The sequence below is a fragment of the Crotalus tigris genome, unplaced genomic scaffold (assembly GCF_016545835.1).
Source record: "Crotalus tigris isolate CLP2741 ecotype Arizona unplaced genomic scaffold, ASM1654583v1 scf7180000018097.2503214, whole genome shotgun sequence".
Classification (NCBI taxonomy): domain Eukaryota; kingdom Metazoa; phylum Chordata; class Lepidosauria; order Squamata; family Viperidae; genus Crotalus; species Crotalus tigris.
Window position 1 is genome coordinate 388,130 of NW_024096820.1, and position 27,514 is coordinate 415,643.

Consider the following 27,514-nt stretch of genomic DNA (forward strand, 5'->3'; position numbering starts at 1 on the left):
AGAGAGAGAGAGAGAGAAAAGAAAGAAAGAAAGAAAGAGAAAAAGAAAGAAAGAAAGAAAGAAAGAAAGAAAGAAAGAAAGAAAGAAAGAAAGAAAGAAAGAAAGAAAGAAGCTATCTAAAATCTGAGTAACCACAGTCTTGGAGAGGGCTTGATTCGGCCTGTTTACCAGCAACGCCATTTCAATTTCAATGGCTTTGTTCACCCAACACCCACATTTGTGGTTAACCGAAGTAAAGTTAATGAAGTAATTCAGCTGCTTTGCACAACACAAAGAATTATAAGCTGGTTGAATAAGACACTGAGCCACAAACTCAAGAAATGGGCTTTAGCCTAGTAAGTTATTAAAACCCAGCCATGGAGAAATAGAGGCCGATTAGTATGCCTGTTGCTCTCTCACCCTTCCAAAATTCCTTTTTTCCATGTAATTTTGGCTTTCCACTCAAGCGGTTGCAAAACTAAGTGCCAAGGTCCACATAACAACTTGCTCTGCTCCTGTGTGCTGCCTCAATGCACCCCTAGTTGCACAAAAGGGTGATTCTACCGTTAGATGTACTTTCAGCACTGAATTAAAAATGCTACATTCAGTTTCGCTATTCCTGGTTGATTTAACTCTTTGATCGAAGACAATTGTCAATAAAAAAGTATTTCTGGTTTAAGATAAGAATCTGAGGTACTTGCAATTTATGTTTCCAAGGAAATAACCATTTAAAAAACCCATCTAGTACTAGCACTAACTACCACTGATATTACGTGAAATGTCTGCAAAAAAACCAAGGGAGCACCAAAAATGATGATGATGATGATTATTATTATTATTATTCCTCCTCCTCCTCCTCCTCCTCCTCCTTTTTCTTCTCCTCCAGATTGGAGAAAAGCAGCTATTCCACAGGCTGGACTTCACACTTACAGAAACACTTACACAAACACTTACAGAATCTTCCTGGTGCCTGTCTACTACCATGCATGGGGTTTCCTGGATACTCAAGTAGGAACATGCACGGAAAATGTAAAGAAGCCCAAAAGTCATCCACAATCACTTCACACAAATATATTTGATGGATTTCCACAAACAAACATGTCCTTTCTCAATATCCTCAGTGAAATACTATTTTAATTATTCCGATCTTTGTTGTTGCGGTATCCTTCATCCACTTCTCTCTGTTAATCACAGTCTTTGTCATGGACACAAAATGAAAAAAAAAAGAGTTGCTCATAACAAACAGCCTCGCTCACAAAGTTAAAAGCTTTTCATTCCCCATAGAAATAACAGAAGAACAGAGTTGGAAGGGACACTGGGGGTCTTCTAGTCCAACCCCCTGCTCGGGAACTATGGGAACTGCTCCAGTGAAGTTATTTTGTACCAGGAGAACAAATTTCTCTAAATATTCAGTTTCATCCTCCATAAAATTTCACGCATCTCCCCACACAAGTCATTCTTTTCCTTTTAGCCTGATTGCTCTTTGCAAGATTTACTAATTTGCTAGGTGCAACACAGTGGTCACTATTTGATGGAAATATTAACTTTTTAAAAAAAAAAAACACTTTGTTTTTCGAGACACGGGAGGGACACAAATAAATCCATCGGCTGAACTGTTCTGTTTGATGTTCTGAAAGTCAACTCAACCTTTGAGAAGAGGCCCCCGATTCCCACCTCAAACAACCTTCCTCCTCCTTCCCATTCACGGCTGCCTGTTTTGGGAAATTTCTGCCGAAAGTACACTGCGTACCACCAGCCTTCTCTTTTGTGTGCTAGGTAGAGATGCAGGAGACAACACATTCCTTTCACAAGGATACAACGGGGCCTTCTGTTTCCGAGCTCATTAAAACGGTGTTTTCAGACTTCAAGGACCAAGTGCACCTTCTCGCCTCCAAGGATGGAAACCGCTGAGAATTATATTTCCTGCCATGTAGCTGCAGCCTGGACCGCGCCAACAGCATTCGGAACACTAGTTTTGTGCTGCTGCACAGGGGTCTCCAAACGGGGCAACTTTGTGGACTTCAACTCCCAGAATTCCTCAGCCACGCTTAAAGTTTTAAAGCTGCCATGTTTGGAGAACCCCTGGGCTGCACCCCTGGGAATTCAATCTCTGTGCAGGGGACCCTCAACGCAAGACCACGACCCGGCCCAAAACCTCTGTTGATAAGTGAAACATTTGTTAAAGGGATTTTGCCTCATTTCACAACCTTTCTTGCCACTGCTTTTAGGTGAATTAAAAGCTGTCAATTAAAAGCAATGCGGTTGTTAAGTGGACCCCGCTTCCCCCATTGACTTTGCTTGTCAGAAGGTCGCAAAAGGGGGGGTCATGTGACCCTCCCTGGGATACTGCAACCGTTGTGAGTACATGTCAGTTGCCAAGCATCTCAGTTTTGATCACATGGCCAGGGGGAAGCTGCAATGGAACGAATGAAGGAATGAATGCAATGAAAAACAATCATAACTCACTTTTTTCAATGACGTTGTAACTTTGAACAGTCACTAACAAACTGTTGTAAGTTGAGGACTACCATACTTAATAATAATAATAAAGTTGGAAGGGACCTTGGAGGTCATCTAGTCCAACCCCCTGCTCAGGCAGGAAACCCTATACCATTTCGGACAAATGGCAGTCCAGTCTCTTCTTAAAAACCTCCAGTGCTGGAGCATTCACTGCTTCTGGAGGCAGGTTGTTCCACTGGTTGATTGTTCTAACTGTCAGGAAGTTTCTCCTTAGTTCCAGGTTTCTTCTCTCCTTGATGAGTTTCCATCTGTTGCTTCTTGTCCTGCCTTCAGGCGCTTTGGAGAAGAGCTTGACTCCCTCTTCTCTGTGGCAGCCTCCGAGATATTGGAACACTGCTATCATGTCCCCCCTCGTCCTTCTCTTCATTCAATGAGACATCCCCAATTCCAGCAGCCTTTCCCTATATGCTTTATCCTCCAGTCCCCTAATCATCTTTGTTGCTCTTCTCTGCACTCTTTCTTGAGTACTTCTTCCTCAAGCATAGGAAACCAAGCTGCTGTTAAGTCAAACCCCATTCTCACAACCCAAATGCAGAAATCTAGCAGTTGATGAGCATCTAGTTCAGGGGTAGGCCACCTTGGCTCTTTTATGACTCGTGGACTTCAGCTCCCAGAATTCCTGAGCCAGCATAGAGGAACTATGGCCCCCTCATGACTTGTGGACTTCAACTCCCAGAATTCCTGAGCCAGTATGGCTCAGCTTGGAAACCTCTCCCTTCCCCCTCAGTGTGGCTGGCTCGGGAATTCTGGGAGTTGAAGTCCACCAGTCATAAAAGAGCCAAGGTTCCCCACCCCTGATCTAGTGGGGAAAATGAACCCAACAGTCTATTTTCCACTACCCAAGAACATTAAAACAGGGAAATATGCTTTGAAGCCAATTAGAAGTTAGCGCAAAAGTTATCTGAGCTGCTCTGAATATTTATGGATTTTCTTGAAGACTAACTAACTTTCCCAAAGTTGGTCCCAAAGGACCATTGCATCAAACCTGACTTTCGAATGTCAAGCTGTGCTCCCCACACGGCAGGACTAGAAGCCACTGAGGTGTAAAGCTTTGAAAAAGAGACGAACCTTCTATTTTTAGGGGGTTTCATCTTTCCCCTGGTACTTGGGATTCAAAAGACAGCCAACACGCGGCATGGCGTTCTTCGTAGAAACCCGGTTGGTTTTAGAAAGAGCACCACAGGGTATCACCCATGTTTCCCGTATTTTAATGGAAAGGTCAGGCCAGACCTGCTACCACATCACTACCTCCTCAAGAACCTCAAATAATATTCTACAATCACCTTCTAGGATCTCTTTTGTAAGCAGGTATTTCAGAGAAGCTGACCACCATGTTATCCTTGATGTTAAATCAAGACCACCTACACTACATAAACAAGCCAGAATACTGTGTGGGACAAGGAGGCATTTGATTTTTTTTCTTTTTTAAAAAAACTTCTGTGAGGGATGAACGTAGAATTCTTCTCCTCATTCTCTGCAAGCCAAGCCAGGCAACACACCCCATCCACATGCAGCTCCAACATCAAAGCAAGAGACCATCTGGTTAATTTTCTGCGATTGAAATGACAAGCACTTCTCTCCAACTTTTAAGAATATTTGTTTCAGTCCAAACTGGAGAAAATCTTTCTCAGAGCTCTTTTACTCATTTCTGCTGTTCTCTTATTTTTTCGACAAAGGTCCGTATAGCCAAAGTTATGGTTTTCCCAGGAGTCCCGTATGGCTATGAGAACTCGACCATGAGGAAAACCAAGCACGGAAGAATTTGTGCTTTCAAATTGTGGTGCTGGAGAAGACTCTAGAGCAGGGGTAGGGTTCAGGAATTCTGGGAGTTGGGGTCCACGAGTCATAAAAGAGCCAAGGTTTCCTACCCCTACTCTAGAGAGTCCCCTGGACTGCAAGGAAGTCCAATGGGTCAATCCTGAAGGAAACCAACCCTGGCCGTCCTTTGGAAGGACGGAGACTGAAGCTGAAGCTCAAATTTGGCCACCAAATGAGGAGAGAGGACTCAGTGGAGAAGACCTCAATGTTGGGAAAGAAGAAGGCCAAAGGAGAAGGGGATGGCAGAAGAGGAGATGGTTAGATGGTGTCATCAACACAATGAACGTGAAATTGGGCAAACCCCAGGAGACAGCATAGGTCAAAGGGGCCTGTCATGCTGTGGTCCATGGGGTTGTGTAGAATCAGACATGGCCCAGCAACTGAACAATAACCATGTATGGCTGAGAGAGCTGGACCACGAGGAAGGCCAAGCACCAAAGAATGGATGCTTTCGAATTGTGTGCTGGAGACGGACTCCGAAGTGTCTCTTGGACTGCAAGGAAGTCCAATCAGTCAACCCTGACGGAAACCAACCCTGATTGTCCTTTGGAAGGAAAGAGGCTGGAGCTGAAGCTCAAACACTTTGGCCACCAGATAGAAAGAGAGGACTTCTTGGGGAAGACCTCAAGGATGGGAAAGATGGAAGGCCGAAGGAGGAGGGGACAGCAACTAACGTTTGGTGGGCACCCGTCTTCCTAGAGGTGTCAACAGCTTTTTCAAACACTCAGCCTCATCACGTGACTTCACATCTCCTTGTGAACACCCCTCCAGAAAAACTGCTGACAAAAACAAGTAAATGTCTTTTTAAAAAAACAAGCAATCTACACGAGAATCCAAGAGAACTTGTGGAAAACGTCTATTGCTCCATTTTTTTTAGGCCTTTGCTGTGTTTTTATTAGCCTTTCAGAGATCAGTTGGTGCCACCTGGTGGCCTCCTCTGGTGTCCCTCCCCTTCCCCGCCCCTCCCCAGGGCTGCAGTTGCAAGCAGATCCTAGCTGCAGGTTTGTTCCTTGTGATTAGCCAAGAAGATTGTGTGCGCGTGTGCGTGTATGCACCTCCAGATTGGCTCTATTGAGATTTTTCCCCCTCTAATGAGTTCTTCATTGCTTTTGCACTGTTGCATTAGACGGCTGAATTTTTAAAAGTCCTGTAACTGCACACCCTGGACTGTCATCGGAGGGGTGTGTGTAGGGGGGAAATGACACAAAAAGTGTGTTTGAAATTAAAGGTTGATTATGTGCCTGACAGGTTTTGCATAGTTTTTCCTTGTGCAGGAGCTGATAAAAAGCAAACTGTCCAGGCTGGCAATGACACTCTCCACACATACAAACACACACCCATAAGCTTTCCCGAGGCTAGCCCCGGAGTGAGTTTTACAGGGAGTCCACGACAGTTTATTTAGTGACCGTTCAAAGGTACGACGACACTAAAAAAAGGGACTTATGACCGTTTCACACTTACAACCGTTGTGGCCTCCCCCACGGTCACGTGATCGAAATTCAGACCCTTGGCAAACTGACTCATGTTTACGACGGTCGCAGCGTCCTGGGGGGGGGTCACATCATCCCCTTTTGTGACCTTTTCTGACAAGCGAAGTCAACGGAGGAAGCCACTGTAACGACCAGGTTACAGGTGTCCTTGACTTACAACCACAATTGAGCCCAAAATTTCTGTTGTTAGACAGTTGTTAAGTGAGTTTTGCCCCAGGAGCCAGTCTTATCCCCCCTCCCCTCCAAAACCCCAGAAATTGCCAGGATTTTTGGGGGGCAACCCCATTTTAAAATGTGGGTGATGCTGCAAAGGGCAGCAAATGTGCCTCATCTGCCGAGTGACCGAAGGGCGTCATGGGCCCGCGAGGGGGATGGTGGGGATGGGCCCCTCCGTCAGAACCTCAGATGTGAATCGTTAAGTACTTCCCAGGCAGGTTTGGCGTAACTCTGAACAATGGCTAAGCAAGCGACCGAAAAATTGAGGACTGCCTTTGTTAAACATGCAGAAAAGAGAACCGCCTTCCCGCTTGGTTCATGGCCTTTTCCTCCAAAGTTAGGGAGGAAAACAAGGAAGGTTCAATCTTTCCCATGAGAGACTCAGTTTCCCTAAGGTTTGGCTCTTCCCTTCTATGAGATTCCTGTTTGTTTTTGCTGTCCTGGGGACCAAAAGCAACTTTGGTGGAAGATCAGAGTGGCTCCATGAAGGCTCCCCTCGGGCCACAGCTCCGCACGAAGGCAGCAATAAAGCACAATTCAAACAACACTGCAGAGAGAGGCTCAGAAGGAGGCTAGATGCCCCACCACCTGCACGTTGAAGCAGCCCAGTTTTCTTAAGTTCTGAGTCTCCAACTCTTCCTCTGGGACAGGGGTACGCAACCTTGGCTCTTTTATGACTCATGGACTTCAACTCCCAGAATTCCTCAGCCAGCATGGGGGAACTATGGCCCCTTCACGACTTGCGGACTTCAACTCCCAGAATTCCTGAGCCAGCCATGCTGAGGGGAAAGGGAGAGGTTTCCAAGCTGAGCCATGCTGGCTCAGGAATTCTGGGAGTTGAAGTCCACGAGTCATAAAAGAGCCAAGGTTGCCTACTCCTGCTCTGGGAGAACAGAACAGCAAACAGAACTGCTTACGTTGATAAACGTAAGAAAGTTATTTTTATTTAATCGATATAATAAGAATTGTATTAATTCAAATATGAGACAGTAAATACCAAAGGGAAAAGAGGGGAAATATTCAATGTAATAGTTTTGAGATCTGTACTAAAGATATTTGTATGTTATTGAGTTATTGGCCAACTCAGCCACCACGTTGCTTTTCAAATATTTAAATGTGAAATTGGAAAATCAATATAACCTTTTCAAAAAAAAAAAAGAACTGCTGTGGTCCTATTTAGATCCTGTCCAAGGACTTCGGATCTTTACTGCTTGGCCTTCAGTGGTGGGGGGGTGTTCGGTCAAGTGACATGGGGAAAAACTGGACAGGTCTGTATCTTTCAAATGTATCCCCTTTGGAAATCAGAAAGTTGCATTCGTACGACGTGGTATGAGGTTCATAAAACCCAGCAGCCTGGCCTTGCATCTAACTTCAAATGTATGGATTCTTCCTCTCTCGTTATACCTGGATTATAATAAACCTGTATCCAATTGTTCTGCTTAGCTTTGACACAAAATAAGATCTGAGATTGTACCATTTAAACAGGTGTCGTATTCAGCCTACCGAGGCCAAGATGAAAACTGACTGGGGGCCAAGGTTCTTGTGCAGATGGTCCTCAGCTTATGACTGTGAGCCCAAAATTAGTCATAAGTCATTCTGGTCATTAAAACGCCGAATCTGAGTCATAAGAAGTCTTGGGGAAGTCCGTCGTAACTTTGAATGGCCTCTAAGCAGCCAGTTATGGGAATCTCCATAGACAGCCAGTCATAAGTGGAGGACCTGTATACGACGATCAATCTGAGTGGACTGTGGCACACTGAAACTATACGACTTTCTACTTTCCTACTTTCAGTCCTGTGAAAGGACTGAGTATTTCCCCAAAACATGTTTTTCTAAGCCCACTTTCTTACTTCCAGACTCTGTATCATGTTTCACAAGAACATAAAGTCCCCTTAACCTTTTTGGTGCTTTTTAAGTTTTGAGAATGGATTATCAACACCTAAATCTCCATATTCCTAAAACAACCAAATATACCTTTTTACAAGCGTAGCCTCTAGGGCAGGGGTCTTCCAACTTGGCCCTTTTATGACTTGTGGACTTCAACTCCCAGAATTCCTCAGCCGTCCACAAGTCAGAAAAGGGCCAAGTTGGAAGACCCCTAATCTAGGACAACTGCCACAAAGACGCAGCCTCTAAACAGGAGACGTGTGGAAGAAGCCACTGAACAGCAGGAGGGAATAGAATGAGGTTCCTCTGGCTAGAATAGAGTAGAGTAGAGTAGAGTAGAGTAGAGTAGAGTAGAGTAGAGTAGAGTAGAGTAGAGTAGAGTAGAGTAGAGTAGAATAGAATAGAATATGGAATAAAGAATGGAGTGGAGTGGAGTGGAGTGGAGTGGAGTGGAGTAGAGTAGAGTAGAGTAGAGTAGAGTAGAGTAGAGTAGAGTAGAGTAGAGTAGAGTAGAGTAGAGTAGAGTAGAGTAGAGTAGAGTAGAGTAGAGTAGAATTCTTTATTGGCCAAGTGTGGTTGGACACACAAGGAAGTTGTCTCCAGTGCAAGTGTGGTTGGACACACAAGGAAGTTGTCTCTGGTCTCGCAGTGTACATACAAGTAATAGTGATAATCATGATCATATACAACATGAAAATACATTCATCATAAATTGTGAAACACAACACTTCTTCATAAATCATAAGATGCAACACTTAGTGATAGTCATAGAGCAGGGGTGTCAAACTCAATTTCATTGAGGGCCGCAACAGCACTGTGGTTGCCCTCAGGGGGCCGGGTGGGTGTGGCCAGGTTGGATGCAGCCTACTGGGTGGGCGTGGATGGAGTGGGTGTGGCCTGCTGGGTGGGTGTGGCCAGCTCTACATCGTTCGCCTCAAGGGTGCCTATGGGGGCCTGGGCAGGAGTGGGACAGATCTGAGGTCTCTGGCAGAAGGGGGTGGGACCAGGGCAAGCGCCAAGGCATGGTCCACTGGAGGAGCCTCATTGTCCCTCTCAGGCCATGCAAGGGGGGGGGCTTATGGAGCTAAGACTGAATGCGTTTCAGTATAGATGGCCACCACAAAATTGTACATTGGCTCCCGGCCGGCCTGGGCCAGGGCCAAGGCAGAGGGGGCTGTTCCCTCACTGTTTCCAGGAAGGTTTCATGGGCTACATGAAACAACTTCACGGGCCGCATCCAGCCCCCGGGCCTTGTGTTTGACACATCTGTCATAGAGTACTAGCTAAGTAAACAACATAAATCATACTAGGGTACAAAAAAAACCCCACAATATAAATTGTAAGATACAAGCAGCAAAGTTATAGTCATAAGCAGATAAGGATAGGTAGTAGGAAAGATGAGGAACATCATAGTAATACAGCTTTACTAGTATTTTGACAGTGTCGTAGGAATTAGCTGTTAAGCAGAGTGACGGGCATGGGGAGTTGTCGTACCTAAATTATGTTTTGTTCTCTCTCCTCCCTTTTGCTTTTTTTAAGTCTTATGCTGATTATTGTTCATTGAGGTTCTCCTGAATAGGCCCCTAACCTACACCTTTTCTGGGGAAGTTCCTTCTCCTTCTTCATTACCCTGGGGCCAAGTTGGCAGAGCAGAGAGTCCTCACCATGCCTTGCTTGAAGGAATCGCTTCTTCTTTGCAAACACATCACAGTGAAGGGCTTCTGCAGAGAGCCTCAATTGGCCTCTGAAAGCTTTGCCGTTTTTCTCTCAAGGACCTAAGCTTGCCCATGTAGCTAGGAATGTTCTCACACTTCTTGCAAGCAAGACTTGCAGTTTTGGGAAACGATTAAAACAAGCACAGGGGTGGCTTTGATTCCCACTGCTAAATTACAGTGACATTTACCAAAGCAAAGTAAACGCTGGCTGAACTTTAAACCTGAATATTTGAACAAAGGTGCCCTGGTTATCTAGAAAGGGGAAGGAGACAAACATTAATTTGAAGAAACATAAAATATCTAGGGAATCAAAGAACTGCAGTAGGCTACAGCCAGATCATCAAGGGGGGCATATACTCAGCCCAGATAAGTTATCAAGAAATCTCACACTGTGTTCCACCCTTCTCTAATGGCTAAACCAACTAGAGAGAGCGGTTTGGCCATTACTGAGTGAGGATCAAAATCAGATGATTAAATTTACTGAGTGAGGATCAAAATCAGATGATTAAATCCACTGCAGCTTGAGCACAATGCTCGGAACAAAGATTGGTATCTCTGCAAAACTTCAAAAGGGTGATTCAGACTGAAGGAGATTGAATCAACTCACTCCTTCAACTAAGAGGTGATAGCAGTATCTGGATGTCTTCAGATCACTTCAGAGAAACGTGAAGTGGAGCTTCAAGTTTTCCCTGTATCCAGCTGGAGAAAGAAATAATACTGGCATAAGTAGTAGTCAATGTATCAATAACCACTGCCTATTAGAGAGCATGCCCTCTTTCTCTCGTTCTTCTACTACAGGGGTCTTCCAACTTGGCCCTTTTCTGACTTGTGGACTTCAACTCCCAGAATTCCTCAGCCAGCTGGCTGAGGAATTCTGGGAGTTGAAGTCCACAAGTCACAAAAGGGCCAAGTTGGAAGACCCGTGTTCTACTAGAACTTAATTTAGGAAGGTCAGATCCTTCTTTCAGATCTTCTGCTCTTTCCTTTACCTTCTGCGTATTGGCCTCAGTGTGAAAAGCAACATAATACAACATCCCAGAGAGCAGGTTTCCAAGGTTCCTATCGGCCAAGGAAATTATTTCTGGGTAATACTGTGTAAGGTAATATGTCCTGGTATTTATCTAGATTATTTCTTCAGAGTAGATCCAAACAATTCTGCAGCAGATACCATAATAGAGAGCCTGAAATCAAACACCAGCCCTCTTTATATGACACTTAATAGCTTGCCTTCTTACTGAAATTATTTGTAACCAAGAGAGTATATAAAATGCATTGCCATTATGGGGACAGCAACATTGGAGATACTATGCTGGAGATGCATTATTATGGTTGACAACACTGGTTCTCAACCTTGACAACTTTAAGACGTGTGACTTTAGCTCTCAGAATTCTTCAGCCAGCATAATTGAAGTCCATACATCTTAGAACATAGGATTGGCAGGGACCTTGGAGGTCTTCTAGTCCAACCCGCGACTCAAGCAGGAGACCCTATACCAGGGGTTCTCAACCATGGCAACTTTAAGACTTGTGGACTTCAACTCCCAGAATTCTGGGAGTTGAAGTCCACAAGTCTTAAAGTTGCCATGATTGAGAACCCCTGCCCTATACTGTTCTGGACAAATGGCTGCCCAGTCTCTTCTTGAAAACCTCCAGTCTGGATGCAAGCTGTTCCACTGGTTGTTTTTTCTTGGTTCAAAGTTGCTTCTCTCTTTAAAGATCTTCCTCCAGTTACTTCTTGTAAAGTAAAACTTCTTAAAGTCAACAAGTTTGAGAAACGCCGCTTTCCAACAATAGCCTTCGCCAAATGTCAGTCACGAAGATCCAGTCACAAAGTGGATTTGAAGAACGTTCATTTCTTGGCACAATACAACAGTATTTCCCCACTACAGAAGAATAATTTAAATAGGGTGGGGGGAGATTCTCAGCTGGTTGCTGACATTCAATTCCACAGAATCCAAGCTGTGGAAAAGGAGGGGAGCTCTGTTGCCAAGTTGGCTTTCAACACAGCTCCCAAAGAAGCAGGCTGTGTGTCTCACAAAACACCAGCAAGTAGTCTTTGTCTCCTATGGAGTTACCCAGAAGTCATTTTACCAGCCATTTTCTGTTTTCATTCTGCTCTTTATCTCTGCCTTGTGTCGTCTGATATTTTCCCTGTACAAGTGAGACCAAGATAGGATGCTTACCGATACAGCTAATCCTCATCTTACAACCACAACTGAGCCCAAAATATTTGTTGCTAAGTGATACGTTGGCTACGTGAATTTTGCCCCATTTTACGACCTACCATGCAACAGTTGATAAGTTAATAACCCGATTGTTAAGTGAATCTGCCTTCCCCTATTGACTTTGCTCATAAGAAGTTCAGTGAAGGATAACAGGTGATCACCACCCCCAGGACATTGTGACCATCTTAAGCCAGTTGCCCAGCATCTGAATTTTGATCCCATGACCATGGAGAACGGTAGTGTGAAAAACGGTCATGTCACTTTTTTCAGCGCCATTTTGTGACTTCGAACGGTCACTCAATGAACTGCTGTTAAGTCGAGGATTAGCTGTATCGGAACGCCTTGTATTTTATACCTGGAGAAACAGCAACACCAGGTGTGCGCTCCTCCCGGATTTTTTAATCTTTGTGTTGTGCAAAGTCACTCCCACCAGTTTGCCAGCTCAGAATCCAAAAGCCGACGGGCCCTTTGCTAGGCTGGGAACGATTTTCAGTTGGAAAAAAGTTTTTTTCTCTCTTTTTGCATCCGTTCATTGCAACGGCTTGATCGGCTCCCTGACAGACAGTCAAAGAAAGGGGCTATGTGGTCCTTCACTATAAAATGAGACATGTTTTAAAAAGCACTTGGGGGAAACTCCCAAAACAATCAGCCAAAGCAAAGGTTAATTTATCGACTTTCCCCCCGGCACCTTTATTCGTATTCTGGCAGGCCAGGAGAAAATGGCACCCATTTGGACATGTTCTTACCGAGGTCTATAATTAAAACTGTTAACAGTTCGAATGGGATTCAATCCTGGTGCCTGAATCTAAAATAAAACGGAGCCCGAGCGATTCCTGCAGTCTCCTAAACAGCCGACGTTCGGGGTAAAAATCAGGATAAACTTCCCGACAGAAACAGTTTGAGGCCAAGTGAAGAATAAGATGGCACATTTTCCACTATTCCATCTTCAGAAACTGTCTGGACTCCTCTTTGCATCGTATTATTTCGTTCCCTGGTTTTACATATTGCCTTTCATTAAGAAGAAATAATAGGGCAGTTTTCAGGATTAAATGCTAGGATCGGATTAAACGAAATGGTTGGACAAACCCTTTCATGCGTCTTGCCCACATTCGTAAGCCACAACTGAAGGCAATGCCATAAAATTAGACCAGACCAGACCAGACCACATATGCTTCTTCTTTTAGTATCCAAGGGCATCCAAGTCCCAGCAAATTTGAATGATGCTGCTCAGAAGGCCTAGGAGGGTGTTTCAGCTCAGTCCACACATCTTCAAATTACGGAGGTTGAGAACTGGACAGGACTTGGCTGACCAACGGGGACTCCGGTTACCCAAACAGATGACTGGAATTATGCACCAGAGACACAAATTCCTTGTGTGTCCAATCACACTTGGCCAATAAAGTATTTTATTCTGCATTCTCTCCTCTCCTCTCCTCCCCTCTCATTCCATATTCTATTCTGTTCTGTTCTGTTCTATTCTATCTCTATTCTATTCTATCTCTATTCTATTCTATTCTATTCTATCTCTATTCTATTCTATTCTATCTCTATTCTATTCTATCTCTATTCTATTCTCTATGTTATTTATTTTTCTTCTCTTCTCTTCCTATATTCTATTCTATTCCATTTTCTATTCTATTATATTCTATTATTTCTATTTCTATTTTATTCTATTTCTATTTCATTCTATTCTATTCTATTATTTCTATTCTATCTCTATTTTATTCTCTATTTTATTTATTTTTCTTCTCTTCTCTTCCTGTATTCTATTCTATTCTATTCCATTTTCTATTCTATTATATTCTATTATTTCTATTTCTATTTTATTCTATTTCTATTTCATTCTATTCTATTCTATTATTTCTATTCTATCTCTATTTTATTCTCTATTTTATTTATTTTTCTTCTCTTCTCTTCCTGTATTCTATTCTATTCTATTCCATTTTCTATTCTATTATATTCTATTATTTCTATTTCTATTTTATTCTATTTCTATTTCATTCTATTCTATTCTATTCTATTCTATTCTATTCTACTCTACTCTACTCTACTCTACTCTACTCTTCACCATAAGAAGCTAAGCTAGAAACCAAACTGAGGTCAGATGCTCATTAAGAATATCTCTCCTCATCCAACACTACTATGACCATAACAGAAGTGGAGCCATGTGCTCCTGCATCTGGACTACCATACCAGTAGTAAGATTTCAGCCACAGGTAGTCCTTGCCTCATGAGTGTAATGAAGCCTGCCCAGGTGACCGACCCAATTTTATGGCCTTTTTTGAGGTGGTAGTGAAGCCAACTCAAAACTGGAAATTGCACTGACTTTGGACCGAGCGAGAGACGATGAAGGTGAATTTTTTATCATACTCTGCGTTAAGAGATTAAATACCATTTATCAGGTATAACCCAAAGGCACTATTTGCAGTTACATTTGCTAACGACGTTACACAAAGTCGATTAAAAGTCTGGTGCATGATTTTACGGTCTAAAAGAACTGCAAAAAGGAAGGGAAGACAATGAGGGCGAGGAAACTGGGAACGCCGGTTCTTAATGCTGAAGAGCAACAAACTGTGATCAATTTTAGACGTTTGCTACAAAGATGCCCAAAAAGCAAATGTCCCAATAAGTCAATTCATAGGAATTTTTTTTTCTAATATGATTTCACTGGAACGCATGACAAACCAGGAAGTCCTTGACTTACAACTGCTTGCTTAGTGACTATCCAATGTTCCAACTAATCTCCCTGCAGGTACTTACAACCCAGTTCCAATGCTAAACACCCCACCTGTGGTCATGTGGTATGTGATCACATGACCATAACTGGGCGTTTGGCAACATTTAGAGCTGTTTGCAGCATCCTGAAATTACATGACTGCGTTTTCTGATAGTTTTGCTGAAAACTGGGTTTTTACTTTTGGTTTTCAGCCCCTAGTTAGCCAGTTCTCTGGTTAACAACCATCATGCTTGCTTAATGATTGCCACATTCGTTTAACAATGATGGTGTTTACTTAACGACTGCCACAAAAACGGTTCTAAAATTGCATCAGTCACGTGGGTGACCTGCATTCCTTACAACCATCAAAACACACAAGAAAATGGTGGGCAGTCTCCATCACGCATCGTAAATTGAGGGCTACCATTTCACCTTAACACAAAGCTAACAAATGCTCAACTTCTATCCTAACACAACAGGCCGAGACCTTTTAAACCAGGACACAAGCGTCCCACAATCCCTTTGCCCTCCTTATCTCTCACATCTGGTGTTTTCTTGTCCCTGCTGAACCATCCCCAAGGATACGAAGGCCACATGGCTTTAATACTTGCTTAAAGCTGCTGCTGCTTTACTCATTAAAGCAGCAGCATCTTTAATGAACCCAGAAGGGGGGGGGGAAGCTTTTTCCCCCAAATCATTTTCATAGCACACATAATCCTTTTTTTTAAAAAAAATCAATCATGTATTTGTTTTAACCTCTCTTTTTTTTTAAGCACTGCTATTTTTAAATTCTGCCTCTTACAACCTCTAAGCTCTGGGGCCTTTATCCAAGTTATGAAAACAGCATTGGACAGTCCTGTGGCAAGCTTCACCTTTTTCATCCCTGCATGGAATATCACAATGCATAACACACAAAAGGGGCTGGGCTTCTGTCTGTCACTGCAACATTATTTACATCACCCACTTCTGCATTCTTAAGTCATCCTAAGTCTGGATCTGTGATGGCTTCAGTCTCTTAAATCACAAGAGGTTGTCCTGGGCGAGGTTTTCCAGTTAATCGCTTGGTGCGCAACAGCTGAGTCAGCGGCGGGGCCACGTCAGCGAAGGAGGGGATGAACTGCCGGTAAAAGTTCGCAAACCCTAGAAACCGCTGTAGCTGGACACTTTCATGGACCATCACACAAGCCATTTAAACTCTTAAAAGTTGGTCACTGATGACGTTTCCTAATTGGGTAATGAAACATCTGCAAGAAAACCACCAAGCTCAAAGAGCACCAAGGAATCCACTCTTTCTTAACCACACCAGGCAAAACCCACTGATTCATACTTGGATTCCCACATTCTAACTGCTGAAGGGTGCAAAATGCACCATTTCACATTTGTGTCACACACAAGTGCCACTGTTTCAAACAAGAGAAATGTTTCATTGAACAAGGATGCCTGTGAAGCAAAACGAACTACAATTAACAAAATCATACCGAATATGTTCCAAATATTTTCTTTCCATTCCCCATGAATCACAAGATCATTTCTACAAACTACAGATTGGGAAATACTAAGAACTATAAATATAATGGGAAATGGCTTGGCTGTTTGTTTGTTTTTTTTTAAAAAAGGAAGAAGACTCTCACCCACCCAAAAAAACCCCAAAAAACAATTAAAATTAGCAAGATAACAAATCTTGTGGTCATCACATGCCAGTCAAAACTGGTATGATTCTGAGCACATTGTCAGGATGATCCTGTTTCAAACAAGAAAGTGATGCTGAGCAAAATAAATAAAACCACTGTAGTCATCACAATTTTCTTGAAATGTTTATACTATAGATCAATTGTTCTCTTTAATAAAATGCACATGGGGTGACCAGGGAACTTTCCTCACTGATCCCTAAGCAGAAAAATTAAAAGGACACGTGAACATATTTGAAGTAAAGCAAACAGGCCCCCTGGGACAATTTCAGTTCAGAATGACAGCATTATAAAAACCTTGTAGTGGCCTGTGTTGAAGTTACTTATAACAAGTAGCCTCTTATACCAAGAGTGTTCCTGCACATTCTGAAGCAATTCTACTGATCAATGTTTGAGCCATGCACAACCATAGTATTTATCTTGGTGGATCTGTATTCAAAATTTGTGATTTTGAACAGGGGCTGCCTCAAAAAAGAGGGGGTCAACCTACTTTCCAAAGTACCAGAAGGCAGGACAAGAAGCAACGGATGGAAACTCATCAAGGAGAGAAGCAACCTAGAACTTAGGAAAAACTTCCTGACAGTTAGAACAATTAACCAGTGGAACCACCTGCCTCCAGAAGCGGTGAATGCTCCAACACTGGAAGTTTTTAAGAAGAGACTGGATAGCCATTTGTCTGAAATGGTATAGGGTTTCCTGCCTGAACAGGGGGTTGGACTAGATGATCTCCAAGGTCCCTTCCAGCTCTGTTATTGTATAATTCTGATTGGCCGGACCTTGACTAACCTTTGAAATGAACTAAACTCATTAAAAGCAAGGGCCTTTTAAAGAAGCTAAACTGGATTCAGAGCTTCTCCATGCCCATTGTGCACCTCCTGTGGATTTGACCATGATTTAAACAGGGTTTATTTCAAACAAGTCATAGTTCATCACTACAGCTTTAGATTTAAGAACTGCCGTTAGCCAGAAACCAAAAGCTACCATCCAAATCTGCTCAAACCATTTCTGGCTTAGTGTCCAAGCCGTTTCTCATGCTTATTCCTTATTCCTTTCCCTTTGGCTGCAACAGTTGCAAAACGTTACTTTGTGTTAAGGTGCTGTAGGTTTTAAAAGCGAAAATATTATTTTTAATTGCTTTTCAAAGTAACATCATCCCACCGGAGCCTGGAAAGTGGACACAATTATCCCCAGCTAAAATAAACACAAGAGGCGGAACAATTGCTCTCTGTGGGGTGTGTGTATCTGTTCTCTTAGGTATCCTTGTATGTTTGGTTTACAACTGCAAATCAACAAGAAGTTGTCTCAAGCACCTCTTCGGTTTGAAGTTGTAAACGGGGAGGAAAAAAGAGGCGTTCGAGGCGCAAAGCAGATTAATTTTTCTTTGGGTTTTTAAAAAATAAGTGCAGTGGGCCACAACTGGAGCACGACACTTTGTGGGGTTCCTAACCGTCCGCCCTGCTCCGTCTGCAGCCGAAGTAGCCTGCTACTTGACATGCACCAACCGTACCGAGTTATATCTTTATCTGAATGCGAATGCAAATTTGAATGCTTTTTTATCTCCGTGTCTATTCTGTGGCGGCTGAATAGGGTGGCTGCATGTTCCCGGCTGCACAAGGAGGAGTTCCGTGACCTCCCTAATCATCACTGCCACTCTCATGAATGACCTACACAGTCAATGCCTCTCTACTTTCATTCATAAAAATAAAATTGACCTGGTTTTGCTGCAGCCTTGAGAAAAGGAGCAGGAGGGGAAAAACTCAGCCCAGATGAGGCCCCCAGAGACTTTGGCTTGGACCGTATTCAAGAGTGCCCCCGCCATCTGCCTCCTTCTCGCCAGCGGCAGAATACCTCCCTGGAAGATGCTAGAATTTGCACCACCTTTACTAACAGCTAGTACTCCTAGGAGCAAACACCGGGATTCCTACAGAATGCCTCCTTTGAGTGCCAGCACAAGGCAGTAGCTGTTATAACCTCCCCAGCCCCACGTGGAGAATTAGCTCACAAGCGGGAGGGGAAAAAAAATGTTTCCACGTCCCTTTTTTGGAAAACAAGGCCTTGGACAGTGAAAGGCCAAGCGGCTGAACAACACGCCTTAGGAATGGACCAATGGCTGGCCCCCATTTCATCCCCCCAAAGGCCCCGTTTGCCCCTCTCTCCAAAGTCCTGATCCGAAAGTAAACATTTGCGCTCTCCCTGGGGCTGAGCCCTCTTCTCTGTACACGCTGTTCAAGAGAAGGTTTTCACCAAGCTAAGATTTATATCATGCGTGTTATATTTATAGCCTTTATGACCTGTTGAATGCATAGTTTCGCTACCCTAAAACGTTTTGACAGCTTTATTAATGAAATTCACTGCTTGCCTCCAATGTCAAGTGCTGGGGATAAACTGCTGTCAACATTCACTCAAATTAAGGCTGTTTTGTCTTTACAGACGGAACAATTAAGTCTAATTGTTTTTATTTATTCTGGTGGGACTATACACACGCACACCCAACACATCTGATCTTTTGTGTTTCCGGCATTAACCACATTTTCTTCTAAATAAGTTGTGCTTGTTTACGTACAACACAGCAGCGAAACCAAATTGCGAAACCAAATTTTGGTGTTACTTGTGCAGCGTCTTTACTTAGTTTCATTCATGTACAAATAAACAATCTAATCTAATGTAATACTAGGAGAAGCTTCTGGACTCTTTCTGTCTCTCAGGAACGGATCTGAAAAGTTGTATACGGCTGTCAGCAAAACCAAATAAACTCAGCCGGACTGTTTTATTTTTACGTGGCAAAAGTTAGGTATTCCAGCCACTATTCCTTAGGACAGTAACTCTCTCTTGCACATTAAATACAACAGCGTTAAGGCCTTGAGTCTCTTTCAACACAAGGAACTTTTTGAAAAAGTCCTCACAGTTTCCATCAGTAATTCACAATGGCTTTTATTTATAAATTGCTTTTATGACAAGCAAAGGCGGCTGGGAGTTTAAACCACTGAATGCAATCATCCATTTTTCTATTTCCTACACGTTAACATCCCAAGAGTTAAAACCGAACTTTTATCTGTTATTTTCCATTCCATCCAAACGGAAAGATGCCACAACAGAAGCACACCACCGTTGCCCATTAAAACCAGAGCACAACCTGCTTCTTTCACTTTTCCAAAGTACAAAACCCTTTTCACGCGGAACCGGCGGCTGCTGCCATAGCTACGATTCCGAGACCAAGAGACACACCTTGAGTTGCTACTCTTACGTATGGGCGTCTGAGCTAGGCGGACTAATATTTGCTCAGGGTTTGCTCCCGCAATACCTGGAGGAAATATCGCTCCTCTCTACCTGCTGCTTTCGACCAATTTGTCGCCGAGCGGAGTCTGAAGGCAGCCCCGAGCAGCACTTTGCAAAAAGAGAGAGGGGGGGGGCCTCTTGCCCCAAGAGGACTAGGAGCATTGATCGACGGGGGGGGGGGGCTGCTCTTTTTGCACCGATACATGGGATGGTTTCTTTTTTTTTTTTAATCCCAGCGCAAAGGAGGGGAGCCCGGCCGAAGGAGCAGAAAAAGAGCGTCCAGCCAAACACCTCGGCGGGGGGGGGGAGGCGGAACGGACCCTCCTCTGCACGGTCCCCCAACCAGCCGGGGGAAACCCCGCGGGGTCCGAGGGGAGCCCCGGTTCGGAGAGAGCCCGGCCAAAGCAGCCTGCCCCCCCCAACACACCCCGACTCCCCCGGGGCAGGAGGGCTCCGTCCCCGCGCCCGAGCGCCCAGCACCTTCTCCCGGAGGCTCTCCAGGCTTCCGCGCCGACGAAGCGGCCGCTCCTTCCAGCAGGCGGGCTCTGCCGGTGCCCGGGAAGCCCCCCCACTCCCCGGCCCCGCGGGCTCCCCGGGGAAGGGGGCGCAGCAGGACCCCCGCCGCCCCGGCCTCCCCTCGGCGCCCCCGCCTGCTCCCGCGGCCCCCGCGGGCGGCTCACCTGGCGGCCGGGTGGGCGAGGCGGGCGCCGGGAGTCCGCGCGCGGCGCCCAGGCAGAGCAGGCAGAGCAGGGCGGGCCGGAGCCCCCGCATGCCGCCTGCGCTCCGGGCCGCGGGGGCAGCGCTCGGCCGGCCGGCCTCAGCCATCCTCCGGGCGCATGCCGCGCCTCCCCGGCTCCCCGGCCAGGGCTCGGGCGCCGTCGGAGGGTCCTGGGACGGAGCCTGCCGCCGCAGCCGTCGAGCGCAGCCGGAGAAGCCGCTCCGCTCCTGCCCGCACAGCGCTCCCGCGAGGTAGGCGGGACGGGTTGCCCGGGAGACCCCCCACCCTCCCCGGCCCGCCTCCCCGCGCGGCCCCGCCCACGGCCCCGCCCACAGCCCGGGGGCGCCTCGCCCCCCGCCCCCCCGCCCGCCGCGCCCATCTGCCGCGCGGCCGGCTCCGGGGTCGCTGCCCCTCCCTGTCTCTCTGCCGGGGGGGGGGACAGCGGGCGGGCAGCGGCCCCCGCAGCGGAGAGCGGGGCCAGCCTCTCGGCAGGGGCGGCCGCGAGCCGATGCGGGGCGGAGCGTGCCCCCCCCGGGAGGAGGAGGAGGAGGGAGGGACTGCCGGTCCTACCTGCAGGGCTGCCGGCGGCTTTCAGCCTCCCTCTGCCGGCGAACGGGCGCGAGAGTCCGTCTGAGGCTGCCCGGTTTGGAGGCAGCCCTTCGCCCCGGGGATGGAGGGGGGACGAGCGGGGCAGCCCCCCCCCCAGATTTAGGGCAGCAGACGGAGCTGGGCTGCCCCGTCCAGCCTATCAAGGGCAGTGAGAGCCCTCGAATTCTTGGGGTGGGGTGGGGGGGATCCAGCCCGAGCCCTGCCCGAAGACCTCCCGTGCACCCTGGCTGGAGGTTTTCAAAAGAGGCTGGCCAGCCCTTTGTCCGGAATGGTAGCGGGTCTCCTGCTGGAGCAGCGGGTCGGACTAGAAGACCTCGGAGGTGCCTTCCGACTCTGCTCTTCTGCACTCTTAATATGCCAGTCCCATCCCTCCTGCAGGCCGTCTGGATCAGAACCAGCGGCCGTTCCCCGCTCTTATTTTTAGGTGGGATCCAAGAGGAAACACCCCTGGAAGCCCACCCCGTGGCCAAAGAGCGGGCGCCCCAAGGACCGGCCCCCGGGGGTGCCACCACGGGGTAAAAGCAGCAGATAGGGGGTGACTCTGCCCGTAGCCTCCAGCTCAACCCTCAGGGGGCTTCACCCAGGCTTCTTCGGGGCAACCAAAAGCTGCTTCTTCTTCTTTTTTCTTCTTCTCAGGAACGAAGCTCCAGGCCTTCCTTCTTGATAAGTGCTAAACTGACTGAGGCTGCCATTTGGGGTGAAAGAGCCCCCCCCAAAAAAAACCAGTGCCCGCCCCAAAGAGGGGGCCCCTCTTTGGGGCGGGCACTGCAAGCACAGCTGGGACGGGAGGGAGGTGAGTAGGGAGGGGTCTTTGCCCCAAGGCCAGAACTCTCTTTTGGGGGGGGGGGGAGAAAGGTGTGTTTTGCCAAAGAAAACTTTGCAAACTCTGGAGAGAACGAAGCCCCCAGGGGATAAATGGGTCCCAGCCCAGGAGTTTAAACAGGAAGAGAAAAGCTGAGACTTTTTTTTTTAATTTTTAAATTATCTTGCTTTCCCGGTGCTTTCAGATTTCTTTTGGGAAGATGGGCTGCAAAGGGGCCCGAATTAAGGGCTTCAGCTTTTAAAGGGCTGTTTCTCCCTCTTTCCCTGCTGTTACATAAAAAGGGGTGAAACCAGTTCCTCTTCCCGGATCTCGTTGGTGAAGGAAAAGTCCTCGGGTCAGGAATGCAAGGGGACCTTTTGGGAAACTGTCCTGCTTGAGACATTCCTGGAATGTGGACTTCCGAAGGGATGGTCCGAGAATTTAATCTTAAAACAGAACCCTCTGCGCTTTCCTGACGGGAATGGCTGTGTGTGTGTGTGTGTGTGTAGGGCACTGGTGATGGGCATCCATTCCAGGATTCAGGAAAGTGTCCAGAGATGGCAGAATTCCTGTGAAAGCAATTTGTATTTCTCCAAAAGAGCTTCCATCTCCATTTTTGCCTAGACTTACAACCATTTGTTTGGCAACTGTTCAAAGCTATAAAAACAGTGGAGAAAGGTTACTTATGACCGGTCCTCACCCTAATGACCACCCTTCGTGATCAAAATCCAGGCGCTTGGCAACCTCGCCGTGAATTTGTGACAGTTGCTGTGCCCCCCCCCCAGGGATCCGGTAATTCCCATTTGTGCCAGCTGGCTTCCGATAACAAATGGGGGCTGGGGGGACCAGATTCGCTTGATGACCATGTGATTCGCTTAACGATGGTGGTTGTACATAGAGGACTGCCTGCATAATGAAATGGTTGAGTTTGCTATCACAGCAGGGACACTGGAGGGGGTCAAAAAAGGCAAGTTGCCAGTTGCCTAGGATACCATCAGATGCCATCTTGACTTTTTTGATCTTATCCTGCATAGACCCCCCCCCCTTGCTGTCCCTTGGTAGTCTTTAGTTTTCTGTGTGTGTGTGTGCCTGGGTGTCGCTGTGTAGGAAGGTAAATGAACGTTGTACAGGCAGAGCAAAAACAACCATAGGCTAATTTATTTTTTTGTGAATAACCCAACCGTCCCAGGGACTATTGCAAAGCACGGGGCAAAAGGTGAAGATTTAATAAATGAGTCCTTTTGGGGGGGGAAGAGAGAGAGAGAGAGAGAGCATCCATTGGAAACAAATAGTAGGAGTTGCACAGGGCAGTTCCTAATGAAAGAACGTTTAATAGGAGGTTATATTGGGAATCAAAAACTGATTCTAACCGGCAAAAGTCAACAAGGACATTTCAAACAAGTGGTCAGTCTGTGGCCAGTGAGGCTGTTAGCCCACGTTGTCAACACCCCCCTTCCTGCCCAGTGTTGTTTTCGTGGAAATCAGCAAATAATGCATTTCTTGGGAGTACAAACCAGTTGTTATGAGTTTGTTTTCTCTTTGCCTACGTGAGGTTTACAACGGAGAGTTCCAGAGTTCTGGAATCCTTGAAAATTGTATTTTTATTTATTTCTCACATTTTTAAAGAAAAACAAACAAACAAACCAGCACCTCTGTCATCCTTGTGCTTTTTCTTTTCTGATGGAAACCGTCGATGGAGAGAGAGAGAGGTTAAGCAAGAGAAGGGAGTCCTCAGTTTATGGCCATCCGTTCAGCAATTCTTCAGAATTACAACGGTGCTGAAGAGCGGATCTGCAGCCGGTAGCCAGGGGAACAGCCGCTGCAGGGCTTGTGGGTCCCATGATCAAAATCTGGGGGTTTGGGCCAGTCCACCAGCCCTGGCAACTGACCCCAGGGGTGATGCAGCTGTGGGTCTTTGGGAGGGGGGAGCTGCCCGAGCCCCCCCCCAGACCCGCCTCGTCCCCTGAGTCACTCCACCAGCAACTCCTGCGACCACTTAACAATCACAGCCTCGACTGCTAGGAGTGCAGTCATTGAATAAAGCAGTCCCGTGGTGCCTTGACTTAGGACCACGACAAATTACGGCCAAAGTTCTACACTTCGTTGTGAGGACTGCCTGCAATTACATCCCCCCCCCCTTCCAGGCAAAGCCCCTTCCAATCCATGCGTTGCTGAAGCATTTGAAGGACATTTGCCTGGCTGAGGAATTCTGGGAGTTGAAGTCCAGGGGTTTTCAAACTTGGCTCTTTGATGACTTGTGGACTTCAACTCCCAGAATTCCTCAGCCAGGCACGCGTGCCTGGCTGAGGAATTCTGGGAATTGAAGTCCACAAGTCATCAAAGGGCTAAGTTTGAAGCCCACCTGCTGTAAGAAATATACAGATCACGACCACAATTGAGCCCAAAATTTATGTTGCTAAGCGAGACCGTTGTTAAGTGAATTCTGCCCCATTTTACGACCTGTCTTGCCACCGTTGTTAAGCGAATCACTGCAGCTGTTAAGTTAGCAACACAGTTGTTAAATGAACTTGGCTTCCCCCATTGACTCTGCTTTCAGAAGGTCGCAAAAGCGGATCACGTGACCCAAAGACGCTGCAACAGTCATAAGTACATGACAGTTTCCAAGCGTCTGAATTTCGATCATATGGCCACAAGGGAGGCCGCAACTGTCATGAGTGTGAAAAATACCCATAGGTTATTTTTTTCAGTGCTGTTGTAACTTTGAATGGTCACTAACTGAATTCTGGGTGGCTTTAGAAGACAAAAATTCTTAGCTGCTCAAATCACTCTTTGGCTGGGAGGGAAATTGAAGGAATAAGGAGGGAAGGATCGATTTGGGATAATTTTAGTTCTTTATTAGCAGTCAGAGGGGGTGTAACTGAATATAGTCACTGGACATAGATCTCACTAAGACCCACTGCAAATAGGCCAACGTCTACTTAACTGTGTAGTAAACTGGAGGCTGAGTTGGGGCCACGCAAACCAATACAGAAACGGCATTATTGTTGATTTTATTTAATTAGTGTGATATATTTTGGACCTGCTGTCCATTTTCAAGGACAGCAAGCCAATTTTTAACAACAAAAGGAGCTTCATCCCTTGAAAGTTTGAAGTACCATGTAAATTAGACAAATACCAGATTTTCTGAAATCTGTTTCTTCTTCTTCTTCTTCTTCTTCTTCTTCTTCTTCTTCTTCTTCTTCTTCTTCTTCTTCTTCTTCTTCTTCTTCTTCTTCTTTCTTCTTTCTTCTTTCTTCTTTCTTCTTCTTTCTTCTTCTTCTAGTGGATTTAGCACCACTTGGGCTCCTACACATCACAGAGAAGATCCCAGAGAAGACGAAGAAGTTGATGGTCCTGGCTGAGTAGTTTCCCAAATTAGCATTCTGGAGGAGATGTTTCCTGATCAGCCGGGCTCCATCTCCTGGGTGAAATAATACAATAATGTATTAAATGATTAGCTGAATTACTACTTTAATGATTTAAGTTTCACGAGTATTTTGAGTAATGCATGCTTTTATCTTTTTTTAATGCAGCCTGTCTGAAGTCGTGTTGAAGTTGTTTGGGTGGAGAACCTATCGGGAGATTGCGGCCAATGTTGGCATAAAATAATATTCAGGAGAAAGGCTTGTGGTGATGTTTGTGGCATACAATCCATCTTTGTCTTAATAAAGTTCGTCTCCCAGCCTGATTAAGTGGCCTTAAAATTTCACTTCCTTTGACTTTCGATTTGCATGTCCAGGGAGTCCCCATCTTACGACCATAACTGAGCCCAAAAATTCTATGTTAAATGGGTTTTGCCCCATTTTACGACCTTTTTTGCCATGGACTTTCTTGGTTTCCTTCACACACACACACACACACACCCTTGAAAATATTTCGCTTCTTCTAACTGAAAGGTGAGGAATGTTCTTTGCAATAATCTGGCCCTTCCCCATCATTCAGTCAGAACCGAAGAAGCACCTGGGATGAGAAGCGAAATGTCTTCAAGAGAAAAACCCCCAAAAGCCCAATTGCCTTTTGAAGAAAAAAGCACCTCTGAGACAACCATGACCTGGACGACGGAGAATCTCCGTGCATCTCCTCGTAGCTTCCCTCGGGTCTAAAGTTCAGGGCAGACGGATCCTCCTCGCCGTGGGAAGAGCCAAATCCTCCTTACTCTTTCCATTTATTCCCTGCCATGTTGCTAGAGACTGGTGCTGCACAGCCACACACTTCCCCTCCTGGCTGCAGGATGTATCTGAATACCAATGAGAGCAGTTGGGGGGGGGTCTTCTGGCAGAAGTCCAGATGGGAGGACCCTCTAAGCCCGCAGGGGTTCTCAACCTTGGCAACTTTAAGACTTGTGGACTTCAACTCCCAGAATTCCTCAGCCAGCTTTGCTGGCTGAGGAATTCTGGGAGTTGAAGTCTACAAGTCTTAAAGTTGCCAAGGTTGAGAACCTTTGCAGGAGTGTGGAGTCCCAGAATGTATCTGCCTCCTTTTTTTCCCCATCCCATTGGAAGCCTTGCATTCAAATCCGGGAGGGCTGGCGTAGGAGGTGCCCCCATCCAACATTCAGCTCCGAACTATCACAGGTCATCCTGAGTGTCAGGATGGCAGCAGTTTCTCAGGACTACAAAAACAGTGGCGAGCCGAGCGAAGCCTGGGAGCTGAGGCCAGCAAGATTTGCATGGAAGCCACCAAGTGACAGCTTTACAGCCTGCAATTCAATGGTCAATCAAAGGAGCTTTAACTGGGGATCAAATCTAGCCCCTTCTGGCTGGGACTGCCTTCCCCCCCCCCCGTCCCTCCAGGGCTGCTGTGACGAAGAAGAAGAAGCAGCACAAACCCACAGATCTCACATAAAGGCCCCAGTTGGAAAGACACACCTTTGTGATGCCCTGTAAGAAAAGCTGCTGCTTAGCAAAAGAAAAGCTATTTTGTATTCTGCTCATTGTGCTTCGTTAGGCTGGCAGGCGGGGGCCGCCTCCTAATAGGGGGGCGGGCTCCGCAGCCCCACGTTCCCCCTTGGTGGTAATAAAGACATTTCTTTCGTGCTTCACGCCCAGGCACGACAACACATCCTTGTCTTTTCTCAAGGACAATTTGACATCTTCATCCTCTTGGCGGGAGGAAGATTTCTTCTCGGATCCAAAGCAAAACAGCCCGTTCGAAACGTCCATTTCACCACAGGGCGAGCTTGTTTTGATGGAGTAGAAGTTGGAAAAGGGCGTTTTTGTGTGTCTGGATGGTTTTAGAACATCCTTATCACTGGAGAAAACAGGTATTTAGTATCCTTGGAAAATAAGCTTCTCTAAGGTGCCCAGAGTTTGTGTAAGCAGTCGTACGTCAAAGGCACATGTTAATATATCAAATTGAGTTGAGCCTTTGAGACCCTAAGATAGCTGTCATTCATGTTTAAATGCATCCCTAAAGCAATTTAGGCAAAGAGAGCCTTTAAAACACTAAGTTGGATTCAAACTTTGTGTTTAGAGCAGAGCTATTAAAATCTCTAAAAAAAAAGTTAAAAGTTAAAATCATCGGTTAAAGTTCCAGCGATGATTTTATTTATTTATTTGTATTCTGGGGAGGGTTGTTCATAGCTCCATGTTTCTGTTCATTCCCTGCATGTTCTGCACACTCTTTTCTTCCTCCTCCTCCCCCTCCTCCTCTTCTATTAAGTAATAAGCATCAACAAAAAGCTTAGGCAGAACAGACTTATTTATTAGATTCGTTTGCCATCCATCATCAGATTCTTAAAGCGACTGCATCCCAAATCCGTGCCTGTCTTTCTTAGGTTGACTGCAGAAATTCAGTCAGATAGTTTTGTTTAAATTAGTGTTGATACATTTAATCAGAAGCTGGAAGTTTCAAGC

At 45.9% G+C, this 27,514-nt stretch overlaps 1 protein-coding gene across 6 annotated transcripts in view; it reads right to left on the bottom strand.

Annotated features, from left to right (window-relative positions):
* The window catches only part of FGFR3 (fibroblast growth factor receptor 3), a 67,161-nt gene extending 46,823 nt beyond the window's left edge, over positions 1-20,338 (bottom strand). For all 6 annotated transcript variants that reach the window (XM_039347624.1, XM_039347623.1, XM_039347622.1 and 3 more), the window contains exon 1: positions 20,211-20,338. In XM_039347624.1, the coding sequence (XP_039203558.1) occupies positions 20,211-20,301 (91 nt within the window). In that variant the 5' untranslated portion in view covers positions 20,302-20,338. The remainder of the gene's footprint in view (positions 1-20,210) is intronic.
* Positions 20,339-27,514: the final 7,176 nt, after the last annotated feature.